Below are 14,762 nucleotides of genomic sequence, written 5' to 3' on the forward strand. Positions count from 1 at the left end.
TACTAATGATCAATTAGGGATAATAAAATATAGTAAAGTTAGTTAATGTTCCTATTAAATAAAGTTCTTATAAGTGTGGATTGATTAAAAGTGGTAGGGCTGACATTCTGGGTCAGAGGTTGATGAGTTTGTAAAGGTTGAAAACCCTTGCAATACATGTTTTTCTGTCTCATTCCTCAACTCTTTCAGTCTTTCTGTCCTGATGGACAGAGTTCTGACAGTGGCATTGACAAAATTGGAGGCAGACAGCTTGTTCAGCTGCAGTGTCACACTGTTTCCAGTCCCAAAGCCAGAAATGCTGGTGCAGCAGCATTTATTGTCCCCATTCTTAAGGCTTCACATTTCGAGGGGACGTCAGACAATGAAACATATCTGAACTACTTTGTGGAGGTCAGGAACAGGCCTCATAAAGTATTCATAAGGCAAATTTGAACGTTCTCTATCTCCTCCTCTTTGTTTCTTTAACTGCAATATCAATTTGCATGGTTCAGTTGAGGCTTTTCAGACTCAAACTGAAAAGTCTGAGCCTTTTCAGACATCCACTTTGAATATTGTTTTTTTTTATAAAACTACATAAATGGCACACAAGGCAACTTTGAACAATTGACATTAGTCAGATTAGCTGTTTCAGTAAGCATGAGGGAGAAATACAAATAATCAAATTGTGGGGGACATCCTTTAATGTACATTCTATTTTTTTTTTATTAAAAAATAAATAAATGCAACTTTTTTTCTTAAATAAAAAATTATAATTTCGACAAATACACACAAACACAATTGTGTGCACTCACACTCACTCTTCCTGGAACCGCTGCGTGCTGCCAGGCTGGTGGTGCTCCCGGATTGGCTGTTATCTTCCACGCTGGGCTCATAGGCGGGGTTAACCAGGCCAGGCTCGTCTGATAGGAGGGCGATAGCAGAGGAGGGGCATCCCTCCCCGGGCAGTGCCGCCACAGTGAGTTCTGAGGTGCTGTCTGTGCAGTCTCCCTCCTGAGAGCGCCGCTTTCTCTCTGCGGAGAGGCCATAGTGTGACGCTCCTTTACACCTGTGAGGACACAAACACACACACCGACAACTAGGTCAGCAAGATACATTATCATACAGTGAATGTGTCATCATCTATGTGCCAATTAGCAAAGCAAAGTCACGTAGAGGAGACTGAATTATCACATTGTTGCAAGAGTTGTACTTGATCTTTGTGTGTGTACAGTTGTGTCGCTGATGTGTTTACGCTGCTGTCGCAGAGAAGATCAACGAACAAATACGTTTCGCCCCAGGAAGCATGGGAAACAAACATAAAGACAAGAATATAAAACACCTCACCTTTGAAATGAGATTCCTTACCTTACAAAACTAACCATGTGCAAAAGCTATCTCTTACTGCACATGCTCACAGGCAGATGCCGGTGTAGATTACATATGAGCACATTAAGAAATAGACCTGCGGCTTATATTTGTACTCGAGAGCATTCCTCTAATGTCACTATGCTCACACACAGAGACATTGACAAACCAATAAACCATCAGCCCGTGATTAGACACACACGAGAAAACCCTCCCACAAGGTCATAGGTTTTCCTCAGTTCCCAATCCCTGAGCTTTACACTGAAACTGCTGTGTGATCATATCCAGTGAGAAGATATTTGAGGTTTCAATGCGGGTAGAACTATAGATAGATAGACAGACAGACAGACAGACACTAAACAGTTGGGCAAAAGTTGTAAAATAACAAGAAAATAAAATCATCTCAAAACAATTGTGAATGATGGCACCGCTATGGCAGCTACTGGAGCAGAGCTCTCTCTGAGGGGACGACTGTGAAGAGATAAATCAATGGGTGGACACATACACGCAAGCAGCACCAGGAGAGATGCCATGCCTTAGGGACCTGGTTTAAAATCAAGCATTTTGTCTCACTATTCATGCCTGTCTACACACACATGGATGCTATAAAGGAAAGAAAGGGGACGTGTGGCAGAGAGCTTGACACTGGCCGTATATCTCACTTACTACTGACCACTGATTGGAATGCCTCAGGTGTGCAAACTTAATAACCCCTAAAAGAACAACGGCGGCTTTCACTCAGGTTCCGTTACAGTGCTGATGAAACACCTCAAATCCTGTTGGCAACCTGAAGACAATTACCTCACACTGGTTGATTGACATTGTTTCAGGATAAAATTACGGCTTAGGAGATTTCTGTGATGACTACCACTAACACTTTCATAACCTGATATTTTATCGGACGATACAGGTAGAATGACAAACAGACAGAGACACAATGGTACATAGACAGACAGAGAAACTGGTCAGAAATGTATAATAACTGAGGCCATCAAAAGCAATTAGAGTGATTAACTGAGAGGGAACATCATCTTCTTGTATTACATAACACAGGGGCTCCATGGAGACCAACCAGTGGTAAACTGATGTGGGACAGTGTTAGTTCACTTCCCCCCTTGATTCTTGTCTGTCAGTCTTAAACTGAAGTGAGTTGCATAGTTAAAAAGTCAATTTTTACTCTTCTCTAAGAGGAGAGAGAAGTAAATATAAATTGGTAGATATACATACCACATGAGGTTCATGAAGGGTCATTGCTTTTTTTATGTGTATGTGAAGTTTTAGCTCAAAATACCCCACAGATATTTTTATATAGCATGTTAAAGTTGTCACTTTTTGAGGGTGAGCAAAAACGCACCGTTTTTGTGTCTGTCCCTTTAAATGCAAATGAGCTGCTGCTCCCGGCACAGAGGGTGGAGCTTCAACAGCTTGTTTCCTTTTACCTCACACACACATATGCACTGAAAATTTCACAAAAACATTTAGCCTTTTATGTTCAAACCGGAGTCAGAAAGATAGAGAGACTCAAGAAGAAGTGACTACATGTAGACAACATTTCTGAATGGTTAGTTGATGAATTTATGTAGTTTATGTGTAGTTATCTTCTAGTCATTGATTAGCATATTCTGTCTTGATAATCTATAAATCGTGTTCCGGGGGCGGGGTTTATGTAAATTTGATGGTTTGTGATGTCACTAACCCGGGAGGAATGTCGTGTAGTCACTACCAGCCGTTTGTTGTAGTCCTTAAAAAGTAATTTCTTTAAAAGAAAAGATCTCCCTTTGCTTTGAACTTTGAGTGTTGTAACTTTGCAGATTTTGTTTATGCTCAAACAGCAACATTACACACAAACTAAAGTTAGAAAAGTGAAATCATAATCAACCACCCCTTTAATAAAACAAATTTACTCATTCCTCAGACCCAGAATTGTCACGACATTAGCTGAAATATTTTTTTTTTCCAAAAGTTTGTTTCTTTGCTTGCCTTTTGGGAGTTGACAGCCCATAGTCACTATGAAATTACTTTTATGTTCTACAGAAAGAAAGAAAAAATATCAGCAATAGAATTTTAATTTTGGCATTGTCTTTTAGTGGAACAAGACAATTCTCACCGAATGATCATTGAACTATGAACGCTGTAGCAAATGATACTATCTGTTTTAATAAGGACAAATGCCCTATGCAGTGTGTATATATACGAGAGAAAGAGAAAGATGCGACACAATGGTCTTGTCTGTTCCTTCGTTAATGGGCTTAGGCAGATGTTAATTAAAACAGGCTTTCCTGCTAGAGATAAAGCAGCAATCTGTGGTCTGAAGTCATAAGCCATGTCTTTGTCCTGACACACTCACGTGCATGCAGCCACAATAACAGCAATGCAGAGGTTATTGTTTAATCCAAGCATCTCATTATATGAATGATGGCATGTGTCAGTCACCTTGCACCCAATTTCCTCTTTCATTTATATCCTCTCACACACATACACAGCCATATGGACGGGCAGCAGGGCACAGAGCAACAGAGAGAGAGAGATTAACAACTCATGCACTTTTCCATCGCTCTCTCCCCATGTTCCAAACCTTCTTTTATTCATTCACTTCCCTATGAATCTTCCCTGGACACTGATCACTAACTTTCACTTCTCATTCCCTTCGCTGTCATCCATCCCACATTATTGCAGTTTATATGTACCTTCTACTTTCTTAAAGGGACAGTATCCAAAAATGATCATTATAATCATTGTCATTATTTACTCACCCTGATGTTGTTCCAAAACATGTATGCTGTCATTTTTTTTCATGAAACACACTCAAATATGAGACAATCAAATATGCACCTGTGTCCAGTTTGGACGTCAGTAACATGAAACATGATTGATAGAGTGTATTGTAACCACATATCACAACATCAACCTAACCCTAACCCTTTTTTGAGAGAGAGAGAGAGAGAGAGAGAGAGAGAGAGAGAGAGATGCTCTCGACAATCTCTTTTCCCTGTTTTTGATTGTGATTATGGAGATGTAGGCCATAGCCCAGTGAGACCTCATAGTGACCTTACAAAAAGAGGGAGAATTATGTCCTCTTCTCTTAATAATAATGAAATTAATCTCCAGAATATTCTGCTGGCTACTTACAACTCGCACACACACGCTCGCACTAAATCCAGTACACTAAATCTTCGACTACATCAAAACACACAATGGTTTGAATCTAAGTCATCAAAACCAGATTGACGCTTCAATCCTCTTTTGAGTGAATGGATTATCCTGAACCTACCCAAATAACACAGCTCTAAGACTGGGATGTACTAGTCTTAGACACACATACAAACATATTTCCATCAGAGTGAGATATCAGACTCAATTCCTGAAACTGTCCCAAAAAGATCTGAACTCAAACACACACATTTAGTGGGTGTGTGTAAACACATCATGTGCCAGTCATATGCTCAGTGTTGCAGGACTGACTGATTTTTGACTTATTCTCATGGTGGAATTCGTATTTTTATATCCATCACACAGACACACACAGACATTTCTCAAGTATATACTCTTGACTACAAATTATATATAGAATATATATATATATATATATATTTATTATACAGTATATATATGAAACATTATATATGTGTATATTTGTCACATATATCTAGTATAGAATGAACTATCATGAAAAGTAATTATGCATTCCTTTTGTATGCGCATTATATATTATTTTATATAGGCTATATAATTTGTATGTGCATGATAGATTATATTATATATTTTGTACATTTCTCCCATTTTCTAATAACTATCAATATAATGTTATTTACATGATTAACTGAAGAAATATAATCATTTCGGATCTGCTTACTTTTTTCATGTAGCTAACTAATTATGCATTCCTTATGTGTGTGCATGTGTATATTATATTATCTAATATACTTTTTTGTCACATTTTTCTAGACTGAACTACCATACAATGTTTATTGACATATATTTAATTGAAGAAACTATTTACTTTCTTTTTGCAGAGTTAGTTATGCTTCCCTTAGGCCTGTATATATCATAGATGTACAGATAATGCTTAAACATGTGAGATATTCCATCCCTTCCCCCTGGAATCTCCACTGCTAGCCTGCTAATCCAGACCCAAGCATCAGGATAACACACGACTGACACACAGGGAGGAGAGGACAGAGATGTCCTCATCATAACTCACTGCTGAACCACTGAGATAGAGAGATATACTAAATCACGCCATCACCAGATGCAATCAGCACTCTTATAAGTAGCTACACCATGCAGCGGACACACACAAACACTCGCTTACTCGCACACTGCAGCAGTTAAAGAGCTGGAGACTAGTAGTCCGACAGACAGCATTGCAACGCAACGCTGCACCAGCACAAAATGCATTTCTGACAAAACTGCAGCACATTCAGTTCCAATTGACATCTGAAATCTCAGAGCGCTGCAGGTTATTGTGTGTGTACCTGCACCCAGCTCAGTATATCTGATATACTGCAGGGGTCTCAAACTACCTGGGAGCCACTAGTTACAACAAAATGTGGTATACATGAATTGAGGGGTGATATAGTTTTAGTCTCTAATTTAAGACTCCTGATCATTTAATTTGAGGTCCAACTCTTTTTCCATTTCTTTATTTTGTTAATAATTGTAGAGAGAAATGCATCATGGGAAAGTGGTGCTCGGTCTATCTGATCTCTTTAATTGCTTTGACATGTTTAACTTGGGAGGCATGCAAGTACGCACGCACACATAAATACACTTTAATCAGTCTTTGTGAAGTTTATCAAAGGAGGTGTCTTCCTCCTTATCTGTACTTAATCTGCTGATGAGTTTGAAGATCAGAGCTTCAGTGCAGCAGGAGGAAGGATTAAGGAAAGTAATAATCTCAGGGAGACAAAAGACGGCAAGGAGGAGGGAGAAGGAGACATCTTTTTTTTTTTTTTTTGCTTTGGGTCTTTTGGAGTCGTGACATATTCATGTCAAGTAATTCATTGTCTGGTGGATTATACACTCATGGCAAACGCTCTGAGAGAACTACTAAGACCAGAGAAGAGGAGAGACCGATGAATGGCCATGGAAAGCTCTTTGGGGGACATTTTTAAAATCCACTTAAATTGCTCAAAATTTCACAGCCTGTTTTTTCCCCATTATCCTTTTGTGAACTCTGTAGCTGCATTACTAGCAGCACCAAATGGAAAGCTGGACTTGTCTGCCATTGGTTGGGCAAACAGATAGTCCCTCCCCAGACTCGCACCATCAGTCGAGCCAATGTTGAGAGAAAATGTGCTTCGTCAGATCAGGCGGGGTTCTTAAACAAAGTAATGCTCATCTTACATAATGCTGGCAAAGGAGGACTTTTTTTTATTCATTAAGTGTATTTTTTTAAACTAACTTTTCTATTTTAACACATAATAAGGAAACTTATATCTCATTTAAAATTAATTGATTAATACATTCATACCATATTTGGTTCATTAATATTTCCATCTCAATTAAATATTTGATGCCATATTATATGATAATTTAGACTACATATATATTATACTAATAGTGTAATAGTATATTTCTGAGTCATCAATGCATCTGAAGAAGCCTTTTAAAAACACAAACAAAAACAGTTTTTCACAAAAGTAAAACTACATTTATCCCTTGTGAACACTGACATACACTGACTGCATTGACCGGTTCCCTGTGCTCTCCCCCGTCCTATGAAACTGTATCATGCGACTCACTCAGCCAATCACTGACATCACATTGGCAGCAGCCAGCAAGGACAATTATGCAGACCTAACTTTCCATCCACCATCCCTCTCTCTCTCTCTCTTATACATTTTTCTATACCATCCTCTTCCCCACCCATTTCTGTTTCTCTTCTTCTCTGTGATGAGAACAGCAGGATGAAGACAGCAGCAGATTTATGTTCATTCCTCTTCACCACCCCCCTCCCCACCCCCAGCTGAGCAACCGCATTGACTTTATTCTCTCTCTCTCTCTCTCTCTCTCTCTCTCTCTCTCTCTCTCTCTCTCTCTCTCTCTCTCTCAGTGTGGAACCGGGACAGTGATCTGCTTTAGTTCTCTAATGTGTGCAGGAGATAGTGCTGGAGTGTCTGTTATCTTTGCTCTGAGCACTTAACATTGAGACCTGTGCTCAGTCTGAAGCGGTAGATACAACTGACCTGCTCCTATGGCAGACGGAGAATGCTCCCTTTGCATATGATCAAATTTGCATGTTTTTCCGTGTTGTTCTGCAGTCAGTCACAGCCAAGGACAGAAATGACACCCCAATGGTGCATTTTAAGTGTTTTTTTAAGACACTTGTGTACTGAAGGTTTAAAATATGTATCTACTCTTAGAGCACAAAAATATCTTTAGAGCAGGAGGTCACTGTTGGTTTGTGTGTGTGTGTGTGTGTGTGTAATCTTCTGTTTATTCACACTTTAGCTTCACTTGAGCAGCTCTGGTTGGCCTAGTTTTCCAGATATCTTCACATATGCGGTCCTCTCCGAGTTTGCCACTGTGACGACAAGAGATCCTGCACTGCCTAATACAATAGTGTGCAAGAGCCCATTCAAGCTGAGGGGACACGTATTTGTATCTTTGATAATTAAGTTGCTTTAAAGTGTCCCTATTATGCTTTTTCAAATATTACCTTCCATGCAGTGTTTAATTGTATATCTGTCTTTGAATGTAAACCCTCGAGTTGTGTTGTAAACGACTTGTGTTGTGTACATGCCGAGAAGGCACTGTTTTCTGCTCTGCAAAAGCAAATTTGTTTTGTTTATTATCAGATATTATATGACAAATTCCACAAAGAAAAGCATAAAAAAACCAAGATGGAAGTCACGGAAGCCATGAAAATATAAATGCTGTACTCTTAGTTAGACGCTCTGTTGCAGTGCATTGCTAGTGTGATTGAGAGTGTAAACAGTTTTGATTGGCTGCGTTTTGTGATTGACTGTGGCATGCCTGAGTAGGTACTACATATGAAGAGAAACCTACTTTGCGACTGCTAAAAAAGTACGTTCTATATAGTATAAATGTTATCTGAGCGTTGTCCATGTTGTCATTGTCATAGTTGCGTCACTTCACTGCCATTTACAACCCCTCTCCCATGGCCTCATGGGATAGTTAAGTGTTCATCAGATGCATACTTCAGAATCTGGCCAGAAGTAGTAATGTCATCCAGATACTTTTCGCCTACTGTTTTTTGCCTACTATTTAGTAGGGATGTAGGTATAATCATATGTATTGATGGTGTTCTACGTTAAAAAAACATTTGGACAGTCCAAACAAGTCAAACCCTCTGGGGGTCTTTTACATTTCCTTCTCTTATCATCTTCCCACAGTGCTGTCGCTCAAAATTTATACTTATTTGTCTAAAGGAATACACATCAAAATGATTGAATCACTATAAAGCACTGTAACACTCAGTTGTGATGTTACTTGTTTATAATGTGTATTAACTGAGGATTTTAACCCAGGTTTATGTGTGTATGTTGTGGGATGAGCATTCCCACATGACGAGCTTTCGATTCCTGCTTGCACAGTGTCTGTATTTTTCATGCAAACAGGAAACCCACACACTTTCTGTGCCTTTCCCAAAGTCTCTCTTACTGTCTCCCAGCAGTGACTGAGCACCCAGCCCAGGTGCAGATCCGGCCCTGAGATCAGGTGCTGAGCAGGGAAAAGAACTCAGCCAACTCTGTCTCGGATGCAGCTAAAGTGTCGAATTAGCAACAACGTTTTTTTGTTTTTTTTGCTCTTCCTGCTCCTCATCATCATTAACCTGATGAGGAAGGTGAGAGGACGCAGAACAACTGCAGAGCAACTGCAGGACAGACACAATCTTTTGGACTCTTGCTCTCTAGGGGAAACGCTCAGAAGCAGTATTTGACTCCACAGAGGAGAATGTGGCAGTCACATGTAGGTCATCCTTTTCTTTTTTTCTGAAGACAGCTTTGATTTTACAGGCTTGCACCAGTTAAAGGTGCATGTGCGTGTGAAAGCTGAAATTAAAGCTTTAATTAGTAATTAGTAAAGCTTTAATTCAGTTAATTAGTAATTACAGGGAAAGAAATCTGACAAGGGGTAATTATTTAGAGATAACCAGTGATCTTTGAGATTAGTTCACCCAAAAAAGAAATTTCTGTAATTAATTACTCACCTTCATGTCGATCCAAACCCATAAGACCTTTGTTTTATTCAACAATTTCTTCTCTTCCATATCAGTCTCTGACGCTGTTCACATTGTAAACACCGAACTCAGTGTCACCGAACGTCGGCTCAGTGTTGGTGGGATCCTGCGTCAGCATCACACGCATGTGTCGTGGTGCTCACGTGAACAGCGTCAAAGACTGACCCGGAAGAGAAGAAATTGTTGAATAAAGTTTTTTTTCACCGTCACTTCATAACATTAAGGTTGAACCACTGTAGTCACATGGACTATTTTAACAATGTCTTTCTGGGCCTTGAAAATGGTAATAATTAAGAAAGCTCTTGCATTTCATCAGAAATATCTTCATTTGTGTTTCGAAGATGAACGAAGGTCTTACGGGTTTGGAACGACATGAGGGTGAACTAATCCTTTAATACTTGGGGAAAAATAGAAATTTGCTATACTGACAATTGAAAACGATAATTGTCTGACATGGATGCAGCAAGCCCTTCTGAGGGGGTAAGTGCACGCGATTCGACTTTGGATCCCCATTTCAATCTCAAGGATTTGACTTTGGACCCCAACTTTTTGCCACTCCTGCCAATGGCCGATGATTTAACGGCCATGAAACTGTTTTTGCAAAAACAGGCAATTCTACCGCCAAAATTTTAGATACCAGTGAAAATTCACAATTTCCAATATTGATACCACAGCTAAAACTACTAGCCTAACTAATATAAAACATTTAAGAAATTTAAAAAAATAACTAAAGACAAGTAACAGTAGTTTTCAAGTAGAAACAATGAATAAAGTAATCAAATAAAACAACACTGGATAGTCTTCACTGTATAAATTACACATAGATTAATCCTTACAAAAGTTATTCAGTCAAGAGCAGTGAATTTTCTTTGTTGTTTGATTAAAGTTAAAAACCCAGCGAGCTACAGACTTATTAGGCTGCTGTCACTTTAAGACCTAATGCACGGATCCAATACACTGATACCGGTACACATCTTTCTCTACTGATTACGTTCACTTAAACATAACCGACTATGTTTACTATACTCGCCAAGGTGGGAATTAAAAAAAAAAAGAAAATTGTCAACTTGTCCGTTCAAGCCCAAGAAGACGTGAAAGAGAGCTCAGTTCAGTAATTGTGTGCAGCCTGAAGGCCCTTTCACACCGGATGCGTAACGAAAAAGTGAAACGAAAAAGCGAATAGTTCGTGTGCGAATAGTTCGCATCAAAACCATTCACATCAGCCGCGACGCGAATTTGCGATGTCTGTGACGTTCAGAGAGCTTCAACGTTCCAAAACTTTCGCGCCGACAGTTGAGAAAACATGGACACTTCATCATCATCACCCAGTGAGTGAAGACAAGCTTTTCATTTTCTTTAAGACAGAAAAGAAGGTTTTGGGTGTACCCAATCTTAAAGAACAGAGAGTCTGAAGGGGAGTATGCTAATGTGCACAGTTTTTTTTTGCGTCTTCAACTAAACACAGTGCATTTTGTAATGTCACTACACATTACATGTAACACACGAAGTAAGTTCAAATCATTCGACTAGAAACTGTAGATATCACACAAAGAATGTATAGTATACTAAAAGCAGCCCTAAATAGTCTCACTACATTTTGTTACATGTTCAAAGTAAACACTAGCCTGGCTAACGTCAGACCACTTTCTCTTTGAGACGTGGTCTGGAAACCACATGTACATTTTCTCGTATTTGAGGCGTGGTTTACGAATGCCCAGAGCCGTTTATTGGGCGCTACGAATGTCTATCAAATGCGCCTGTACGCAGCTCATAGCCAATCATTTCAAATTATACCAGATGACGTATGTAGAGCGACAGATATTCAACGAAGAAGACGACGATGGGTCAGAGATTTATGTGTACACCAGAGAGTCCTGCACGGGTCCGATTTTGTAAATCCGCACCCGACCCGTTTTCCAACAGCAGCACTAATAAAAATCTGCACCGACCCGCTTAAAATAGAACCGACACCCGACTCGCACCCGAAATAAAATCAGTTTAGACTATCACATTATAGACACACTTACAAACATTTTTATTGCCAGGTCATACAGAAGTTATTACACGACCATTAAGGACAACTTCAGCCGAAGCTGTCAAAAGGCCGATACATGAAGAACATGGCTAACGTTACCACACAAATCGAACAGACGCGGCTACACCACTATATGCCACGCAATTTCGTCTAGCCTACATCTGACAATTTTGGGTTCAAACACACCCTGCACACCACACATACTAACAGTGTTAAATATGAAAAATACCGTTCGATAGAACGGCTTTGTTACCAGTTATCTGCGTGCTTCCTCAGGGATGAAGTTCCACATTTGCGGCTATCCAACACGAAAATGCATGCAGCAAAGCCTTTCACAATATTTTCTTCAGATAACTCCAAATTTCTCCCACACACTAGACTTGATTTTTGATGACGTATTGTCGACAACTTTACAATCTCCACTAGCTATTCTTTTCTTCAACTCCTCAGCATCTATCTCGACGACTGCAAGCAGAACGCGCGCGCGCGGTTGTGATGCATTTTTAAAAGTGGAAGTAGCCTTGGTAACGTTATAGATCCTGGGAGGGCGTGGCGCGTCGGCACAAATAAACTGATGTGGATTTTAAATTATTTTATCAACTTGAAATACAGGCATATTTTTGTAGATGTGTTCCTAAAAATATGCATATATTTTTACGTCTGTCATGTTGGATCCATAGATAAACAAACTGCTTCGGTGTGTCGCATATACTTCGTCATCGTCTTCCTGCTCCCTCCCCGTTCTGTGATTGGTTCCCTATTTCAGGGGAAAAATTAGTCCATGGTGTCCAGACTACCTTGCAGCGTGAATAAAATCGCGCTGCTCAAGGCAGTATGGGGAAACCCAGGCTAAGTAAACACGGTTTCTGTCTCTATCTTTGACGATAATAGTGTTAGCTTTCTATCCCAAATGTAGTTTAGCCTGCTAGCCTACACAGCACAGGACTATACAACGACTAAAACTATCACACAACATACTCACAGTCGTGATAACCGAATTGGTTGGCAATGCTACGCCACACATTGTCTTTCAAATCGTTGTCCTTGTAGTATGTGATTGGCTGAAGCCTTTTCTGTCGCCACAAAAGTTTTAAAAAAAATCAACATCGAAGGGAAAAAAATAAAAGTCGTTTTTTCGCCGCAGCACATTCGCGTTCGGTGTGGAAGCGCTCATTACACAAACAGCTGATCAAAAAATAAAACCATCGCGCGAATTATTCGTGCGTCAAAATCGCGTCCAGTGTGAAAGGGCCTTGAGACGCATCTTTCTGGGTAGTACCGCGAGTAACTAATTAAGTTTCGTTTTGTGTCTTGAATATTTAAATTGCCAAGGCTTAAAATCTTGTGACAATGTAGTACATTTTTACTCGCATTTGGCGAGTGTTCATTTTAGGCCCTGTATGTATAAGCCTGTATCATACTAGGCTACCATTCAAATGTAAAAAAAAAATATATATATATATTATTTGGCAAGGACGCATTAAATTGATTAAAAAGTGATGGTTATTAACATTGTTACAAAATCTATTTGAAATAATTGCTGTTCTTTTTAATGTATCATGGTTTTCACAAAAATATTAATGAGCACAACTTTATCTTTTAACATATAAGAAATGTTTCTTGAGCTCCAAATCATCAAAATCATCATATTTAAATTATTTCTAGAGGATCAATGGAGTAATGTCTGCTAAAGATTAAGATATATATATATATATATATATATATATATATATATATATATATATATATATATATATATAGGCTATATATATATATATATATATATATATATATTGGACCCATGACGATTTATGTACAGTAAATACCAGTCTAATGTCAACATCATTGATTCTTTACATCACACATTTCTTTTCTTCTCTCTGTGCAGCGTGCTGTTTTTGTGATGTGCCTTGGCACAGATAAGTAGATGGGTTATGCGGTCACTGAGTGAGCCAGCGAATGCCGCAGGACAAACCGCTCACGCGCACGTTCAGCGGTCATCCGCTCACTATGCCTGAAAATAAGGTCACCACGGCAACACGCAAGGCCCTACACGTGTGACACCCTGATGACGACATGCTTCTGTCTGACCAGAGCCATCCGCTGCATGCAGGCATACACACATGCACGTATACACAATCAATCACCATCCCCCACCCCCATAACTGATGATCTGTTATTACTAAAAGAAAAATATAAACCACGGAGAAGTACACAAATCAAAATCATGTTCATCCTGACAGCAATCAGCCTTCAAATGAGCCTCCATTTTCAAACACAGATGTAGCCTATACTGATTCACAAGAACTGTGTTTCCAGCCCACATACCGTCAAAATATTGTCTAAAAGCTCTAGACATGTTAGCATAAGCCCTCAAGAAGTGTGATATCCTACCTCTAAAGAACTTCTTTACACTGTAGCACTTTATTTATTTAGGTAATCTGACATTAAAGACAACAGAAGCTCATCACACCCATATGGGCCGTTAAAAAGTCAGTGTGAAATGTGGACAGTATTTGTAGGTTTTCATGCGAAACTTGATTTACGTTTGATTAGACACAAAAGCTACAATATTAACACATTGACAGCATCTTCTTCTGATTTGATCAATGCTCAGACAAAATCTGATAGTGGGATTCTCATTTTTTAGTGAACTATGGAACAACTTTGTCAAAAGAAAAAAAAACGTAAAAAAATTGTTACATTTTAATTTGATTGAAATACAGATTATCCTTTCAGAAATCATTTGCACTCTGTGTTAGCTGAATTATCCTCAAACCTTAAACGGGACCTATTATGCAAAATTCACTTTATATATATTATATTTTGTATATATTTTTGAACATAACTATGTGTCCACAGTGTGTGTACACAACCACCCTACTGTAGTAAACATCCATCCACTCTATTTGTTATTTTCCCTATAAATTTGAAACAGTGTCTCAAAATGAGCCGTTCAGGAATCAATCAATCCCACCCACGACTGCTGACAAACTCTGCCCTATTAGCTTAACTCCTCCCCTTAGAGTGAGCTGTACACAGTCCGCCATGTTTATCTCCTCGCCAGAGCATTTAACAGCAGCATTCAAGTAAGAAATGTATTCTTATTAAAGCTACTAAAGTTGTTTAATCAAAAGCAGAAAGTGGTTTTCTGTTTTTCTTTTGTTTGATTCATAT

The 14,762-nt window shown here is 39.0% G+C and overlaps 1 protein-coding gene across 5 annotated transcripts in view; it reads right to left on the minus strand.

The window, feature by feature from the left end:
* lnx1 (ligand of numb-protein X 1) overlaps positions 1–14,762 on the minus strand; it is a 42,259-nt gene that overhangs the window by 13,188 nt on the left and 14,309 nt on the right. For 3 of the 5 annotated variants that reach the window (XM_079888335.1, XM_079888339.1, XM_079888337.1), the window contains one exon: positions 792–1,045. In XM_079888335.1, the coding sequence (XP_079744461.1) occupies positions 792–1,045 (254 nt within the window). The remainder of the gene's footprint in view (positions 1–791; positions 1,046–14,762) is intronic. The other 2 variants (XM_079888336.1, XM_079888338.1) reach the window with 1 other exon arrangement.

Source organism: Squalius cephalus, assembly GCF_949319135.1.
Source record: "Squalius cephalus genome assembly, chromosome: 12".
Taxonomy (NCBI): Eukaryota; Metazoa; Chordata; class Actinopteri; order Cypriniformes; family Leuciscidae; genus Squalius; species Squalius cephalus.